The following is an 18,098-nucleotide window of genomic DNA, read 5'->3' on the forward strand; positions in this document are numbered from 1 at the left end:
CAAAAAGGTAAAAAAAGTTGTTGGGAGCCAACAACACGCGGTGTTCCCAAGCGGTCCCCCATCTAAGTACTAACCGCGCCCGCTATCCCGACGCTGCTTAATTTCGGTGATCGGACGAGAACCGATGTATTCAGCGTGGTATGGTCGTTGGCATATGGATTTCCTAGAATTCGTTATATGAGTAAACTACTCTTTCACGTAAGTGAGATTGGGACTATAGCCGGAGTAAAATTTCAGTTTTTATCCGGAGGCAAATTTGCACAGTCTCTTCATCACAGCCATCAGCTGTTCAACAGTTAAGCTCTTATTTCGCTATTTCGCATTTAAAATATATGTATTTCTTTAATTGATATTATCTTTTAAATGTATCTGCAAGTTTGCAGATACAATATCTAATCCTATTTCTCATAATACCGCGCATAGTGACTCACAAAACGTAGTAGATACTATTTAACACTCTAATGTACTGGCTTATTTTAGATACTTAGATGCTTTTTTTGGCTTACTATCTACCTTCGTATTCCGATACTTGTGCAATGAGACTTTCTGAAAAAAAAAAAAATAAAAAACAACAACAACTAGGAAAGTATTTAAAAACTTTGACAAAAAGGTAAAAAAGTTGTTGGGAGCCAACAACACGCGGTGTTCCCAAGCGGTCCCCCATCTAAGTACTAACCGCGCCCGCTATCCCGACGCTGCTTAATTTCGGTGATCGGACGAGAACCGATGTATTCAGCGTGGTATGGTCGTTGGCATATGGATTTCCTAGAATTCGTTATATGAGTAAACTACTCTTTCACGTAAGTGAGATTGGGACTATAGCCGGAGTAAAATTTCAGTTTTTATCCGGAGGCAAATTTGCACAGTCTCTTCATCACAGCCATCAGCTGTTCAACAGTTAAGCTCTTATTTCGCTATTTCGCATTTAAAATATATGTATTTCTTTAATTGATATTATCTTTTAAATGTATCTGCAAGTTTGCAGATACAATATCTAATCCTATTTCTCATAATACCGCGCATAGTGACTCACAAAACGTAGTAGATACTATTTAACACTCTAATGTACTGGCTTATTTTAGATACTTAGATACTTTTTTTTGCTTACTATCTACCTTCGTATTCCGATACTTGTGCAATGTTGTGTATACTGCCCAAAAAAAAATATGAGACTTTCTGAAAAAAAAAAATAAAAAAACAACAACAACTAGGAAAGTATTTAAAAACTTTGACAAAAAGGTAAAAAAGTTGTTGGGAGCCAACAACACGCGGTGTTCCCAAGCGGTCCCCCATCTAAGTACTAACCGCGCCCGCTATCCCGACGCTGCTTAATTTCGGTGATCGGACGAGAACCGATGTATTCAGCGTGGTATGGTCGTTGGCATATGGATTTCCTAGAATTCGTTATATGAGTAAACTACTCTTTCACGTAAGTGAGTTTGGGACTATAGCCGGAGTAAAATTTCAGTTTTTATCCGGAGGCAAATTTGCACAGTCTCTTCATCACAGCCATCAGCTGTTCAACAGTTAAGCTCTTATTTCGCTATTTCGCATTTAAAATATATGTATTTCTTTAATTGATATTATCTTTTAAATGTATCTGCAAGTTTGCAGATACAATATCTAATCCTATTTCTCATAATACCGCGCATAGTGACTCACAAAATGTAGTAGATACTATTTAACACTCTAATGTACTGGCTTATTTTAGATACTTAGATACTTTTTTTTGCTTACTATCTACCTTCGTATTCCGATACTTGTGCAATGTTGTGTATACTGCCCAAAAAAAAAAAATGAGACTTTCTGAAAAAAAAAATAAAAAAACAACAACAACTAGGAAAGTATTTAAAAACTTTTACAAAAAGGTAAAAAAAGTTGTTGGGAGCCAACAACACGCGGTGTTCCCAAGCGGTCCCCCATCTAAGTACTAACCGCGCCCGCTATCCCGACGCTGCTTAATTTCGGTGATCGGACGAGAACCGATGTATTCAGCGTGGTATGGTCGTTGGCATATGGATTTCCTAGAATTCGTTATATGAGTAAACTACTCTTTCACGTAAGTGAGATTGGGACTATAGCCGGAGTAAAATTTCAGTTTTTATCCGGAGGCAAATTTGCACAGTCTCTTCATCACAGCCATCAGCTGTTCAACAGTTAAGCTCTTATTTCGCTATTTCGCATTTAAAATATATGTATTTCTTTAATTGATATTATCTTTTAAATGTATCTGCAAGTTTGCAGATACAATATCTAATCCTATTTCTCATAATACCGCGCATAGTGACTCACAAAACGTAGTAGATACTATTTAACACTCTAATGTACTGGCTTATTTTAGATACTTAGATGCTTTTTTTGGCTTACTATCTACCTTCGTATTCCGATACTTGTGCAATGAGACTTTCTGAAAAAAAAAAAATAAAAAACAACAACAACTAGGAAAGTATTTAAAAACTTTGACAAAAAGGTAAAAAAGTTGTTGGGAGCCAACAACACGCGGTGTTCCCAAGCGGTCCCCCATCTAAGTACTAACCGCGCCCGCTATCCCGACGCTGCTTAATTTCGGTGATCGGACGAGAACCGATGTATTCAGCGTGGTATGGTCGTTGGCATATGGATTTCCTAGAATTCGTTATATGAGTAAACTACTCTTTCACGTAAGTGAGTTTGGGACTATAGCCGGAGTAAAATTTCAGTTTTTATCCGGAGGCAAATTTGCACAGTCTCTTCATCACAGCCATCAGCTGTTCAACAGTTAAGCTCTTATTTCGCTATTTCGCATTTAAAATATATGTATTTCTTTAATTGATATTATCTTTTAAATGTATCTGCAAGTTTGCAGATACAATATCTAATCCTATTTCTCATAATACCGCGCATAGTGACTCACAAAACGTAGTAGATACTATTTAACACTCTAATGTACTGGCTTATTTTAGATACTTAGATACTTTTTTTTGCTTACTATCTACCTTCGTATTCCGATACTTGTGCAATGTTGTGTATACTGCCCAAAAAAAAATATGAGACTTTCTGAAAAAAAAAAAAATAAAAAAACAACAACAACTAGGAAAGTATTTAAAAACTTTGACAAAAAGGTAAAAAAGTTGTTGGGAGCCAACAACACGCGGTGTTCCCAAGCGGTCCCCCATCTAAGTACTAACCGCGCCCGCTATCCCGACGCTGCTTAATTTCGGTGATCGGACGAGAACCGATGTATTCAGCGTGGTATGGTCGTTGGCATATGGATTTCCTAGAATTCGTTATATGAGTAAACTACTCTTTCACGTAAGTGAGTTTGGGACTATAGCCGGAGTAAAATTTCAGTTTTTATCCGGAGGCAAATTTGCACAGTCTCTTCATCACAGCCATCAGCTGTTCAACAGTTAAGCTCTTATTTCGCTATTTCGCATTTAAAATATATGTATTTCTTTAATTGATATTATCTTTTAAATGTATCTGCAAGTTTGCAGATACAATATCTAATCCTATTTCTCATAATACCGCGCATAGTGACTCACAAAACGTAGTAGATACTATTTAACACTCTAATGTACTGGCTTATTTTAGATACTTAGATACTTTTTTTTGCTTACTATCTACCTTCGTATTCCGATACTTGTGCAATGTTGTGTATACTGCCCAAAAAAAAAAATGAGACTTTCTGAAAAAAAAAAAAATAAAAAAACAACAACAACTAGGAAAGTATTTAAAAACTTTTACAAAAAGGTAAAAAAAGTTGTTGGGAGCCAACAACACGCGGTGTTCCCAAGCGGTCCCCCATCTAAGTACTAACCGCGCCCGCTATCCCGACGCTGCTTAATTTCGGTGATCGGACGAGAACCGATGTATTCAGCGTGGTATGGTCGTTGGCATATGGATTTCCTAGAATTCGTTATATGAGTAAACTACTCTTTCACGTAAGTGAGATTGGGACTATAGCCGGAGTAAAATTTCAGTTTTTATCCGGAGGCAAATTTGCACAGTCTCTTCATCACAGCCATCAGCTGTTCAACAGTTAAGCTCTTATTTCGCTATTTCGCATTTAAAATATATGTATTTCTTTAATTGATATTATCTTTTAAATGTATCTGCAAGTTTGCAGATACAATATCTAATCCTATTTCTCATAATACCGCGCATAGTGACTCACAAAACGTAGTAGATACTATTTAACACTCTAATGTACTGGCTTATTTTAGATACTTAGATACTTTTTTTTGCTTACTATCTACCTTCGTATTCCGATACTTGTGCAATGTTGTGTATACTGCCCAAAAAAAAAAATGAGACTTTCTGAAAAAAAAAATAAAAAAACAACAACAACTAGGAAAGTATTTAAAAACTTTTACAAAAAGGTAAAAAAAGTTGTTGGGAGCCAACAACACGCGGTGTTCCCAAGCGGTCCCCCATCTAAGTACTAACCGCGCCCGCTATCCCGACGCTGCTTAATTTCGGTGATCGGACGAGAACCGATGTATTCAGCGTGGTATGATCGTTGGCATATGGATTTCCTAGAATTCGTTATATGAGTAAACTACTCTTTCACGTAAGTGAGATTGGGACTATAGCCGGAGTAAAATTTCAGTTTTTATCCGGAGGCAAATTTGCACAGTCTCTTCATCACAGCCATCAGCTGTTCAACAGTTAAGCTCTTATTTCGCTATTTCGCATTTAAAATATATGTATTTCTTTAATTGATATTATCTTTTAAATGTATCTGCAAGTTTGCAGATACAATATCTAATCCTATTTCTCATAATACCGCGCATAGTGACTCACAAAACGTAGTAGATACTATTTAACACTCTAATGTACTGGCTTATTTTAGATACTTAGATACTTTTTTTTGCTTACTATCTACCTTCGTATTCCGATACTTGTGCAATGTTGTGTATACTGCCCAAAAAAAAAAAATGAGACTTTCTGAAAAAAAAAAATAAAAAAACAACAACAACTAGGAAAGTATTTAAAAACTTTGACAAAAAGGTAAAAAAGTTGTTGGGAGCCAACAACACGCGGTGTTCCCAAGCGGTCCCCCATCTAAGTACTAACCGCGCCCGCTATCCCGACGCTGCTTAATTTCGGTGATCGGACGAGAACCGATGTATTCAGCGTGGTATGGTCGTTGGCATATGGATTTCCTAGAATTCGTTATATGAGTAAACTACTCTTTCACGTAAGTGAGTTTGGGACTATAGCCGGAGTAAAATTTCAGTTTTTATCCGGAGGCAAATTTGCACAGTCTCTTCATCACAGCCATCAGCTGTTCAACAGTTAAGCTCTTATTTCGCTATTTCGCATTTAAAATATATGTATTTCTTTAATTGATATTATCTTTTAAATGTATCTGCAAGTTTGCAGATACAATATCTAATCCTATTTCTCATAATACCGCGCATAGTGACTCACAAAACGTAGTAGATACTATTTAACACTCTAATGTACTGGCTTATTTTAGATACTTAGATACTTTTTTTTGCTTACTATCTACCTTCGTATTCCGATACTTGTGCAATGTTGTGTATACTGCCCAAAAAAAAAAATGAGACTTTCTGAAAAAAAAAATAAAAAAACAACAACAACTAGGAAAGTATTTAAAAACTTTTACAAAAAGGTAAAAAAAGTTGTTGGGAGCCAACAACACGCGGTGTTCCCAAGCGGTCCCCCATCTAAGTACTAACCGCGCCCGCTATCCCGACGCTGCTTAATTTCGGTGATCGGACGAGAACCGATGTATTCAGCGTGGTATGGTCGTTGGCATATGGATTTCCTAGAATTCGTTATATGAGTAAACTACTCTTTCACGTAAGTGAGATTGGGACTATAGCCGGAGTAAATTTTCAGTTTTTATCCGGAGGCAAATTTGCACAGTCTCTTCATCACAGCCATCAGCTGTTCAACAGTTAAGCTCTTATTTCGCTATTTCGCATTTAAAATATATGTATTTCTTTAATTGATATTATCTTTTAAATGTATCTGCAAGTTTGCAGATACAATATCTAATCCTATTTCTCATAATACCGCGCATAGTGACTCACAAAACGTAGTAGATACTATTTAACACTCTAATGTACTGGCTTATTTTAGATACTTAGATACTTTTTTTTGCTTACTATCTACCTTCGTATTCCGATACTTGTGCAATGTTGTGTATACTGCCCAAAAAAAAATGAGACTTTCTGAAAAAAAAAAAAATAAAAAAACAACAACAACTAGGAAAGTATTTAAAAACTTTGACAAAAAGGTAAAAAAGTTGTTGGGAGCCAACAACACGCGGTGTTCCCAAGCGGTCCCCCATCTAAGTACTAACCGCGCCCGCTATCCCGACGCTGCTTAATTTCGGTGATCGGACGAGAACCGATGTATTTAGCGTGGTATGGTCGTTGGCATATGGATTTCCTAGAATTCGTTATATGAGTAAACTACTCTTTCACGTAAGTGAGATTGGGACTATAGCCGGAGTAAAATTTCAGTTTTTATCCGGAGGCAAATTTGCACAGTCTCTTCATCACAGCCATCAGCTGTTCAACAGTTAAGCTCTTATTTCGCTATTTCGCATTTAAAATATATGTATTTCTTTAATTGATATTATCTTTTAAATGTATCTGCAAGTTTGCAGATACAATATCTAATCCTATTTCTCATAATACCGCGCATAGTGACTCACAAAACGTAGTAGATACTATTTAACACTCTAATGTACTGGCTTATTTTAGATACTTAGATACTTTTTTTGCTTACTATCTACCTTCATATTCCGATACTTGTGCAATGTTGTGTATACTGCCCAAAAAAAAAAGAGACTTTCTGAAAAAAAAAAAAAATAAAAAACAACAACAACTAGGAAAGTATTTAAAAACTTTGACAAAAAGGTAAAAAAGTTGTTGGGAGCCAACAACACGCGGTGTTCCCAAGCGGTCCCCCATCTAAGTACTAACCGCGCCCGCTATCCCGACGCTGCTTAATTTCGGTGATCGGACGAGAACCGATGTATTCAGCGTGGTATGGTCGTTGGCATATGGATTTCCTAGAATTCGTTATATGAGTAAACTACTCTTTCACGTAAGTGAGATTGGGACTATAGCCGGAGTAAAATTTCAGTTTTTATCCGGAGGCAAATTTGCACAGTCTCTTCATCACAGCCATCAGCTGTTCAACAGTTAAGCTCTTATTTCGCTATTTCGCATTTAAAATATATGTATTTCTTTAATTGATATTATCTTTTAAATGTATCTGCAAGTTTGCAGATACAATATCTAATCCTATTTCTCATAATACCGCGCATAGTGACTCACAAAACGTAGTAGATACTATTTAACACTCTAATGTACTGGCTTATTTTAGATACTTAGATGCTTTTTTTGGCTTACTATCTACCTTCGTATTCCGATACTTGTGCAATGAGACTTTCTGAAAAAAAAAAAAAAAATAAAAAACAACAACAACTAGGAAAGTATTTAAAAACTTTGACAAAAAGGTAAAAAAGTTGTTGGGAGCCAACAACACGCGGTGTTCCCAAGCGGTCCCCCATCTAAGTACTAACCGCGCCCGCTATCCCGACGCTGCTTAATTTCGGTGATCGGACGAGAACCGATGTATTCAGCGTGGTATGGTCGTTGGCATATGGATTTCCTAGAATTCGTTATATGAGTAAACTACTCTTTCACGTAAGTGAGTTTGGGACTATAGCCGGAGTAAAATTTCAGTTTTTATCCGGAGGCAAATTTGCACAGTCTCTTCATCACAGCCATCAGCTGTTCAACAGTTAAGCTCTTATTTCGCTATTTCGCATTTAAAATATATGTATTTCTTTAATTGATATTATCTTTTAAATGTATCTGCAAGTTTGCAGATACAATATCTAATCCTATTTCCCATAATACCGCGCATAAGTGACTCACAAAACGTAGTAGATACTATATAACACTCTAATGTACTGGCTTATTTTAGATACTTAGATACTTTTTTTTGCTTACTATCTACCTTCGTATTCCGATACTTGTGCAATGTTGTGTATACTGCCCAAAAAAAAAATGAGACTTTCTGAAAAAAAAAAAATAAAAAAACAACAACAACTAGGAAAGTATTTAAAAACTTTGACAAAAAGGTAAAAAAGTTGTTGGGAGCCAACAACACGCGGTGTTCCCAAGCGGTCCCCCATCTAAGTACTAACCGCGCCCGCTATCCCGACGCTGCTTAATTTCGGTGATCGGACGAGAACCGATGTATTCAGCGTGGTATGGTCGTTGGCATATGGATTTCCTAGAATTCGTTATATGAGTAAACTACTCTTTCACGTAAGTGAGTTTGGGACTATAGCCGGAGTAAAATTTCAGTTTTCATCCGGAGGCAAATTTGCACAGTCTCTTCATCACAGCCATCAGCTGTTCAACAGTTAAGCTCTTATTTCGCTATTTCGCATTTAAAATATATGTATTTCTTTAATTGATATTATCTTTTAAATGTATCTGCAAGTTTGCAGATACAATATCTAATCCTATTTCTCATAATACCGCGCATAGTGACTCACAAAACGTAGTAGATACTGTACAAAAACTCACCTTGATGTTCACTTTTGATTATCGAATCCCTTTTTTTAAAGGAAGAAAGAAACGCACTTGTTTCGGAATAAACGTTATAAATATTTATTGAATTTAATAATATTACACAATAATTCACGAATTATTTATGTATTTATATTGAACAACGTTATGATAAATGTATGTATCGTTAGTGATTTTAGTTTACAAAAATGGTTGTATTAAAAAATGGATGTTAAATGTTGAAACATATAAGCGGGTGCCAAATATCGGAAAACCGGTATGCTGCGAACACGGAGGTGCGATGCGAACGACGTTATCGAAAAGAAAGGGTGAAGTGCTATCCTTTCTATTCCTTTTTGTTAAAGTTTGTATGCTGTCATCGTGTTTTGATGTATGTGTGTGTGTGTGTGTTAACGTGTAGTGTTCTCTGGCGTGATGAGGTGGATGTAGTGTGGTGAAATGATATGAGTGTGTTTTTCGTTTTGACTCATTTAGCCATCCCGGCCCCCCTAGGCGAATGTTTAGCCTAGAAGCCGCTGTAACTGCTGTAGCGTGGCTACGACGCTGCTGAGGCCTGTTGACCGGCGGGATTGCGGCCTAGGCTGCTGACGTCGTGCTGATGTGGCACGGTGTTGCCAGTGACGGGATTCTGCAGACGGGGGTCCACGCCGGCGGTATTGTATCAAAGGCGCTCTTTGAGAACGCCTGATGTTATCACTGGTGCGAGGAGCCGCTTGTCGCCCTGCGTCGCGTCTGGTAGTGCGGTGCAGCAGCGTGTGATGCGAACGCACACAGATTTGGCAGCGATTGTTGGACGGGCACTCCTGCGTTGCGTGAGTAGTTCCCAGGCAATTTAGGCAATAGCCGTGTGCCTGTGCAACTTGTTGGCGTTGCATCGGTGGCATGCCTTTAAAAATGCCGCAGTGCGATAGTCGATGCGGGCGTCGACACAATGGGCATCGAATGCGCTGCAAATCCGCTGTTAGTGCGGGTGATGCTGGTGTTGATGCCATGCTATTGCCCGGGGCCGTTGGCGCGGTGGTGCCTGTTGTTGGTTGAGGCACGGCGGTTGGAATGGTGGTCCGGCGTGCTGCGATTGGGGCAGTTCCAGGGCGCGGAGCGGGAACAACCGAACGCATAGTTGGCGTTGATGGTGATGCCATTTCTACGTCCATATTGCTCTGTATAGAAAAATTGTTATATTAGTTATATGTATTGTGGAGTCAACAATAATATGAACATGAGTGCCACGTTATGTGGCATGCATAGATTGTTATTTCTTATCGGACATTTATGTTAGGGTTTTATGGCGTTTTTTGATGTTCGAGGTTTCGAGTTTGTAAGCGGTTTATCTGTTTTAACGATTTATTAATTAACATTCGGTTTTCGAGTATATTTACGTTTCTTTATCTTCGGCGTTTGGCAGAAAGCATAATTTGACGAGCGGTCTGGTTAGCGTTCCGGTTTGGGTGCGGAGATCAACTACTCGAACATGACCGTCGGAGCTGTAGTGAAGCTGCTTTATGCGTCCAAGTCGCCATTCCGAAGGTGGGAGACAATCGTCTTGTATAAGGACACAATCTCCAAGTTTTGGTTCTTTTCCTTGAACTTTCCAGCGGTATCTCTTGTGGAGGTCCTTGATATAGTCTTCCTTCCATCTACGGCTGAAATCATGATGGAGAATTTTAATTCGTTCCCATCTGTTTAATAAGGATAGCGACTCCACGCCTGGCTCAGGTATGGCCAGAATGGGTGCTCCTTTGAGAAAATGCCCGGGGGTTAAGGCTGTGAAGTCGTAGGGATCTTGCGAGAGTGGTGAGATAGGTCTAGAGTTAAGAACGGCTTCGATACGAGCGAGTAGTGTGGTAAACTCCTCATAATTGAACTTATGGTTACCTGCCGTTTTCTTTAAATGGAATTTGAAGCTTTTTACTGCTGATTCCCAAAGTCCGCCCATGTGTGGAGAACATGGTGGTATGAATTGCCAATCGATCCCTTGGGGTGCATATTTTTTGACAATTTCAGGGGCTACTTCTTGGCTGAATTGTAAAAACTCCCTTTCTGTGGCTCTTTGAGCTCCGACAAAGTTTTTTCCATTGTCGCTCATAATTTTTAAAGGAAATCCACGTCGTCCGACAAATCGTGCAAATGCTGCAAGAAAAGCCGCAGTAGTCAGATCGGAACATAGCTCTAGGTGTACTGCCTTTGTCGTAAAACATACAAAGACAGCCACATACCCTTTTCTAAATGAGGAAGACCTTAACATCGAGGCCTTTATCTGGAAAGGTCCAGCAAAATCAACCCCAGTGATGGTAAAGGGTAGAGCATAATTGCAGCGTTCAGGTGGTAAGGCTGCCATGATCTGCGTACGCATCTTGTGCTTGTATATCGTACACTGTTTACACATGAAGATGGTTCTTTTAATTTGTGGCTTTAGTCGCGGTATATAAAATTCTTGCCGGACCATTTGTTGCATCAGGCGATGCTCACCATGCAGTGTAAGCTGATGGAGATATATCAGAAATAAATTGGTAAAACGGGATTTCTCTGGAATAATAATGGGATATCGTTCGTTATAACTAAGGCTGGAATTTGCTAGTCTTCCATTTGCCCGTATTAATCCCTTAGCGTCCAGGAATGGGTTAAGGACGAGAAGTGAGCTTCCTTTTTCGAGAGGTCGTTTTTCCAGTAGCTTTGATTTCTCTCGGCTGAAATAGCGAGTTTGGGTATATAAGATGAGACTGACCTTGGCATGTTGCAAGTCGGAATGAGTTAGTTGTGCGCAATGATCACTTGATATTCCCTTAATTTTTTGTTTAATCCTTTGGATGAATTTATGGATGTAAGCGATTACCCTTAGTGCTCTGGGGAATGATGAAAATCGGTGGAGAATATCATCCTCTTCGGGAGTGATATGAAAATTTTCAATTTTCCGACTTTCCGGCGGAATTATATTCCGAGCAGGAGATTTTGGCCAGAATTCTTGTGACTCTGTTAGCCATGTAGGACCGTTCCACCAGAGTGTAGTGCTGGTGAGGTGAAGTGGTTTGCAACCTCTTGTGCCAAGATCCGCTGGGTTATCTGCACTTGCAACATGTTGCCATTTTGCTGGGCCAACTAAGTCTAATATTTGAGATATACGGTTAGAGACATACGTCTTCCAAGTATAGGGTGGTTTTTCTAACCATGCTAGAACTATTTCTGAGTCTGACCAAAGATACATTTTGTGATCGTTTAATTTGAGATGGGTTTGAACTATTGAAATTAATTTTGCTAACAGAAGGGCGCCATTCAGTTCGAGCCGTGGCAGGCTTAGTGTCTTCAAAGGTGCAACTTTGGCTTTGGCTACCAAAAGATGTGAAGATATTTTACTATCGTACTGAGTTCGTACGTAGACAGTTGCGCAATATGCCTTTTCAGAGGCGTCACAGAAACCGTGTAATTCTACATTAATGTCAGGGCTGAAGTTTACCCATCGAGGGATTCGAATTTCTGATATAGTGTGTAAGTTGTTAGCAAATTGAACCCATTTTGTTAAGCGTATAGGTTTTACCTGTTCATCCCATTCAGTGCCATCTTGCCACAATTCTTGAATGAGGATTTTGGCTTGAATCATTATTGGCGAAAGCCATCCTGCGGGGTCGAAAAGTTTTGCCACCGAGGAAAGTATTTGGCGTTTGGTTATGGCGGACATTGCAGATATTGACTCAATTGTATATGAGAATTGATCTGTTATCGCATTCCATTGAATCCCTAGTGTTTTTGTTGTACTAGCCTTTTCAAACTTAAGGAAGTCTGTATCTAATAAGTCTTCCTTTTTTATATCTTTTATTATTTCGGGGTGGTTTGATGTAATTTTCTTGAGGGGAAACCCTGCTGAATTAAGTGCTTTGATCACTTGAGATAGTGATTCGCTCGCTAATGGGATACTGTGGCTACCTGATAGTATGTCGTCCACGTATGTTTGTGTTTGCAACACAGAAGATGCTAGGGGCAAATTAGTTTCGCATGTTTTTGCAACTTCATGTAATGTCCTAATGGCTAAATAAGGTGCGCAATTGATGCCAAAGGTAACTGTTTTAAGTTTGTAGTCGCTAATTGGACTATTAATTGAATTGCGGAAGACTATGCGTTGGAAATCTTGGTCATCTTCATGTACCATAATTTGCCTGTACATTTTTTCAACGTCTCCGTTAAAAACGTATTTAAACATGCGCCAATTTAGTATTAGCAACATGAGGTCAGGTTGTAATGTTGGCCCTGTGTATAGTACGTCATTGAGTGATTTGCCTGAGCTCGTACATTTTGAGGCATTGAAAACCACTCGTACTTTCGTTGTGATTTTATCTGGTCTTATTACCCCATGATGTGGAAGGTAAAAAGACAAATATCTACCTTTGGAAATTTTCTCATATGGTACAGTCTCTTCCATATGATTGAGGTCAAGATATTCCTCCATCACATTATCATATGCTGATTTAAGCTCACTTTTCTTTATCAGGCTTTTTTCCATGCTTAGGAATTGCTGGACTGCTGATATTCTAGAGTGGCCAAGAGCTGTGGTTTCTGGAAAAGTAGGTTTGAATGGGAGTCGCACAACATAACGACCATGTTCGTTTCTTGTTGTTGTGGACTTGTAGTAGGCTTCGCATGCCTGGTCTTCTTCTGAAAGTTGAGTGATTTGAGGTAATTCTTCTACTTCCCAGAATTTTTTAAGTTGGTTATTTAAATATTCGTTTGTGATGTTTTCCACTTGTGTTGTGAAAGAATTTATTTTTTCAGTGACTTGGCCACTTATAATCCACCCAAAGATTGTATTTTGGGCTAACAATTTATTGGAGATTTTCTCAATACCTTCAAGAATTATTTGAGGTATTAAGTCACTGCCTAATAATATGTCGATTTGGGATGGGGTATGACAGTTGGGATCTGCTAACTTGAGATGTGAGCATTTTTCCCAGTGTTTTTTATTAACTTCATAGCTTGGAAGCAAATTTGTAAGTTGCGGTAGAACGATGGCTTGCGCATCTATTCTAATATCCGCACTTGGAGATACTATGGTGATTGGGCATATTTTGTTGGAATTTTGAATAATGCTCCCGCCCATTCCCGAGATTTGAAAGTTAGAATGTTTTATTGGCAGTTTGAGCCGATTTTGAACCTTTGAAGATATAAAGGATCTTTGAGAGCCTTGATCTATTAGTGCTCTTAGTTTGAATAAATCACCTTTATGTTCAATGGTGATGACCGCAGTGGGTAAAAGAATTTTGCTTTCATTTTCTGAATGAAGCGCTTGAATTTTTGCTGCTTTAGAGCATGATGGTTGTTCTTCCCTTTTTTCGGGATTTGATATTTCGGGATTATTTGATGTGGTCGTAGCGACTAACCCCGTGGTTTTATTAAACTTATTTTGCTTCATATTTTGAAAATTAGTAATGTGAAGCAGTGAGTGGTGTCTTCGTTGACAATATACACAATTGAATTTGCTTTCACAGTCTTTTGTCATATGATTATTCGACAGACAGTTTATGCAAAGTCTATGTTGACGGACAACATTGTTTCTATCTGAAACGGGTAATTTTTTGAATATCTCGCAAGATCTTAATTTATGACCTTCTTTACAGAGGTCACACAACAATTGCCGTTGATTATTTTGATTTGAAACGAATGTGTGACTTTTATTGACAGGTCTATTATATTGCATATTATTGCTGGCTTGAGGCTTAAACGAGGTTTTACTCGACTCATTTTGATGACTTGATATATTCATATTTTGGCTGCCCATTCGCTCAGCTATCTCGTACTGAGCAGCGAGGAATTTCTTCATTTGCTCCCAAGTGGGCATTACTCTTCTATCGTCAAGTGATTGCTCCCATCGAAGTACCGCAGCCTGAGGGAGTTTTTCTGTACAGATAGTTACTATCATATGGTCCCAATATTCTACGGGAGAATTTTGTGTTTTTAACACTGACAGGCAATTAGTCACTGTCGAGTAAAATTTTTGATATTCCTGGCTGGATTCTTGTTTAATTTTTGGATAATGTAATATAGTTTTTATAGGGTTTTCTATCATTACCCTTTTATTTTCATATCTTTGAACTAGTGCATCCCAAGCCAGCTTAAAATTGTCGCCATTTACATCGAATTGCTTGACGATAATGCCTGCTTCCCCTTGTGTCTTGTACCTTAGTTGGAATAGCTTTTGTGCTTCTGCAAGTCTAGGATGGTTTATGTAAAGGGCTGTGAACATGTCCCGGAAGGACGGCCATTGTTCATAACATCCAGTAAAAACTTCAGTATCACAAGTTGGTACATTTAGATACATGCCTTTATCTAGGTCTTCTTTTGTTGTTGTGACTTCTCTGGGAGGGGGAGTAGTGGCGCTATTTGGCCTTAATACATTTAACTGTTCGCTTATCATTCCCTTTATTATTTCTTTATGACCACGGCAATTATTTAATTTGGCTGTCGCCGAAGCTTTTATGTTTTCTGGGAGTTCAGCGTCGTCAGCATCAATTACTGTATCGTACGCTGCCAGAAGGCGTGCCCATATTTCGTGGACACTTTCGAGTTTTACTTTTAAAACCGATTCCGTGGTGTCAGCAATAGGGGAAGCTTTGAATTGCGTGCAATAGTTTATAAAAGTATCACTTTCAGTGATGAATCTTGATAGTAAAGGATCTTTTGATCTTTTTTGTTTTACACTCTGCTTTGAGCGTGTAGCTTCTGCAGGTGTGTTTTGTGGTTTATCTTCATCAGCCATTTTCGGAATTTGTAAAAATTGACTTGATTTAGATTCTTTTGAGTCTGTGCTCATTTAGAATTGAAAATTTGATAAGATAAATTGTTTGTTGTTAACTGATAGTGTTAACTGATAAATCTCGAAAACCGAAACTCTTTTTGGAAATAAGAGTTATTAAAATTATTAAATTTGCTAAAATACGCGTTAATCGTTTTTGTTGACCGCACGTTTGTATTTACTTGCGATTTTATATTTATATTATATATTACGAACTTATCCGTATGTCCTTGTATATTAGCGCTCGTAAAAGTGGTAAAGAAGGTCAGTAACCTTTGTACATATGTGTGCACGCTATGTGCCTATTTATGTGCATATGATATGCTGAATTGGTTGGTATACAATCCTGCTTGTTTTTGTAGTACAAAGAACAAGGGGTATTGTTGTAATAATATTTGCCTATACGGACTTAAATTGTTTATATATGTACTTATATATTATAATACTCTTACCAGCTTATACGTGTATTTTGTATTTTAACCGTTTTTTTTTTTTTTTTTTTTAGAAAAAATTATATGCTCGTTTTTTTTTTTTTTGATTTATTAAGATTTTTATATTTGCATATACCCGGATGTAGGGTGCATTACCGCGTATGCAAATGAATACCGTGTATCTGTTTGTGTAGATATGTATACTTATATTAGCGCGATAAGAAGAGAGCGAGAAAAGAAAAGTGAAAATGTGAAGGTGATTAACCTCTGCACATGTGGATATATGAGTTAATATGTTTCAATATAATAATTTGTGTTTGAATGTTTGTTTATTTGTATTAGTAAGTACTAAGTTATGTTTGTTGCCTTTATATATATTAGACTTATGGTTTTGATAAGTGAATATGTAAATATGTATGTTTGAAATTGTTCTCTTTGCTATGGATTTTGTGTGCCTTTTGCTTACCTATTTTATGCAATCCTGCTTACTGTTTGAAAAAACAGAAGGGGTATTGCTTGAAAGTTTTGCAAGTAAATACTTGAATATAATTTGTTGGTTTTCTATTTTCTATAGGTGTGTTTGTGTACACAAGGGTAAGCATATAAGGCCGGAAATGATTACCTTATGTTTTTATATAAATATATTGATTATATATTTTAGCAAACTGTTTTTTATTCCCGTTTTGGAATCGTTCAAACGGATTATATTGGTTTTATATCTGATAAAACCGTTTGATATCATACATATTTACATATGTTAACAAAAATGGAAAGGACTTACTTTGTCTCGCCTCAAGGGGTTTTTGGGAGAATACGTATGTAAAATTGGATAATTTTGTAGTTATTATCCCCTGCTTTTGTTTTAGTTTCCTCCTGTGTTTAGTGATCATCTACTCCAATTTCCTCCTGTGTTTAATGTTCTTTCCTAATTTCCTCCTTTGTTTAGTGTCCTCTTGCTCCCGTTTCCTCCTTTGTAGATTGTTTCAATATGACTTCGTTGCTTTATTGTGTGATTATATTTTTCTAATTATTTCGCGCCCGATTTATATTTTAAATTTTTGCTGTTTTTATAGTTTTAATTTTATAGTTAGAACGCGCCCGATTTCTGTTTTAAATTTTAGTTTCGCGCGCGTTTGAATTTTATTTTGTTTAACATCTATGTAATTTTTTTGTTTGTTTTTTTCACAGTATTAAACATATATGTATTTTTATTATATTTTTGTTGTTTTGTATTTGTATGTAAAAGGTCGCAAAACAATATTACTTAACAGATTTTAATTATTTTTGTAAAATTTTTTTTTATTTTATTTATTATTATTTTTTTTGTTTTTATAAAATTTAGTTATATTTAAATATGTATGTTTTGAATATTTGCACTGCACATTTCTTTATTTGGTAAATATTTTATTTTATTTATATCTGTACCTTTTTGTAGCACAGTGTATACTATATACATATGTATATACTGTATGTACCTAAAATAATATAGGTCACTGCACTTGCTGTTTCGCGAAACCGGTTTTTGGCACAATTTTGTTGTTTGGTTTTCTTTTTTGTTTGATTTTGTTTGTCACTTGTATAATTTTTATTATTTTATTAAACACTTTTTCACATATATGTATATTAATTTTTTTATATTTATTTAGCCACAGTGCCTTTCTTTGTGGCTCGAAGGACCATGTACAATAACTCACCTTGATGTTCACTTTTGATTATCGAATCCCTTTTTTTAAAGGAAGAAAGAAACGCACTTGTTTCGGAATAAACGTTATAAATATTTATTGAATTTAATAATATTACACAATAATTCACGAATTATTTATGTATTTATATTGAACAACGTTATGATAAATGTATGTATCGTTAGTGATTTTAGTTTACAAAAATGGTTGTATTAAAAAATGGATGTTAAATGTTGAAACATATAAGCGGGTGCCAAATATCGGAAAACCGGTATGCTGCGAACACGGAGGTGCGATGCGAACGACGTTATCGAAAAGAAAGGGTGAAGTGCTATCCTTTCTATTCCTTTTTGTTAAAGTTTGTATGCTGTCATCGTGTTTTGATGTATGTGTGTGTGTGTGTGTTAACGTGTAGTGTTCTCTGGCGTGATGAGGTGGATGTAGTGTGGTGAAATGATATGAGTGTGTTTTTCGTTTTGACTCATTTAGCCAGATACTATTTAACACTCTAATGTACTGGCTTATTTTAGATACTTAGATACTTTTTTTTGCTTACTATCTACCTTCGTATTCCGATACTTGTGCAATGTTGTGTATACTGCCCAAAAAAAAAAAGAGACTTTCTGAAAAAAAAAAA

The 18,098-nt window shown here is 37.0% G+C and overlaps 1 protein-coding gene and 14 pseudogenes across 3 annotated transcripts; all 15 read right to left on the bottom strand.

Moving 5' to 3' along the window:
• Positions 1-25: 25 nt before the first annotated feature.
• Positions 26-152, bottom strand: LOC128921206 (5S ribosomal RNA; annotated as a pseudogene).
• Positions 153-627: 475 nt separating this feature from the next.
• On the bottom strand, positions 628-754 carry LOC128921207 (5S ribosomal RNA; annotated as a pseudogene).
• Positions 755-1,256: 502 nt separating this feature from the next.
• On the bottom strand, positions 1,257-1,383 carry LOC128921208 (5S ribosomal RNA; annotated as a pseudogene).
• Positions 1,384-1,886: 503 nt separating this feature from the next.
• Positions 1,887-2,013, bottom strand: LOC128921209 (5S ribosomal RNA; annotated as a pseudogene).
• Positions 2,014-2,487: 474 nt separating this feature from the next.
• On the bottom strand, positions 2,488-2,614 carry LOC128921210 (5S ribosomal RNA; annotated as a pseudogene).
• Positions 2,615-3,118: 504 nt separating this feature from the next.
• LOC128921211 (5S ribosomal RNA) lies at positions 3,119-3,245 on the bottom strand (annotated as a pseudogene).
• A 505-nt stretch (positions 3,246-3,750) lies between these two features.
• Positions 3,751-3,877, bottom strand: LOC128921212 (5S ribosomal RNA; annotated as a pseudogene).
• Positions 3,878-4,379: 502 nt separating this feature from the next.
• Positions 4,380-4,506, bottom strand: LOC128920682 (5S ribosomal RNA; annotated as a pseudogene).
• A 503-nt stretch (positions 4,507-5,009) lies between these two features.
• LOC128921213 (5S ribosomal RNA) lies at positions 5,010-5,136 on the bottom strand (annotated as a pseudogene).
• A 502-nt stretch (positions 5,137-5,638) lies between these two features.
• Positions 5,639-5,765, bottom strand: LOC128921214 (5S ribosomal RNA; annotated as a pseudogene).
• Positions 5,766-6,267: 502 nt separating this feature from the next.
• On the bottom strand, positions 6,268-6,394 carry LOC128920738 (5S ribosomal RNA; annotated as a pseudogene).
• Positions 6,395-6,895: 501 nt separating this feature from the next.
• LOC128921216 (5S ribosomal RNA) lies at positions 6,896-7,022 on the bottom strand (annotated as a pseudogene).
• A 478-nt stretch (positions 7,023-7,500) lies between these two features.
• LOC128921217 (5S ribosomal RNA) lies at positions 7,501-7,627 on the bottom strand (annotated as a pseudogene).
• Positions 7,628-8,130: 503 nt separating this feature from the next.
• Positions 8,131-8,257, bottom strand: LOC128921218 (5S ribosomal RNA; annotated as a pseudogene).
• A 559-nt stretch (positions 8,258-8,816) lies between these two features.
• Positions 8,817-17,946, bottom strand: LOC128920268 (uncharacterized). Of its 3 annotated transcripts, none has more exons than XM_054227249.1 (2): positions 9,950-17,458; positions 8,817-9,730 (listed from the first exon to the last, which is right to left on the bottom strand). In XM_054227249.1, exons 1-2 carry the CDS (start codon positions 15,364-15,366, stop codon positions 9,715-9,717), a joined length of 5,433 nt encoding a protein of 1,810 aa, XP_054083224.1. In that variant the 5' UTR covers positions 15,367-17,458; the 3' UTR covers positions 8,817-9,714. The 3 variants fall into 3 exon arrangements, with proteins under 3 accessions (XP_054083224.1, XP_054083226.1, XP_054083225.1); XM_054227251.1 differs by lacking the exon at positions 9,950-17,458 and adding an exon at positions 17,474-17,946 and having other exon boundaries at positions 8,822-9,730; XM_054227250.1 differs by having other exon boundaries at positions 8,822-9,730; positions 16,561-17,458.
• Positions 17,947-18,098: the final 152 nt, after the last annotated feature.

Source organism: Zeugodacus cucurbitae, chromosome 3 (genome assembly GCF_028554725.1).
Source record: "Zeugodacus cucurbitae isolate PBARC_wt_2022May chromosome 3, idZeuCucr1.2, whole genome shotgun sequence".
Lineage (NCBI taxonomy): Eukaryota > Metazoa > Arthropoda > Insecta > Diptera > Tephritidae > Zeugodacus > Zeugodacus cucurbitae.

Excerpts from the sequence above, each read along its gene's own strand:
- LOC128920268 (XM_054227249.1), bottom strand. The coding sequence starts at position 15,366 with ATGAGCACAGACTCAAAAGAATCTAAATCAAGTCAATTTTTACAAATT.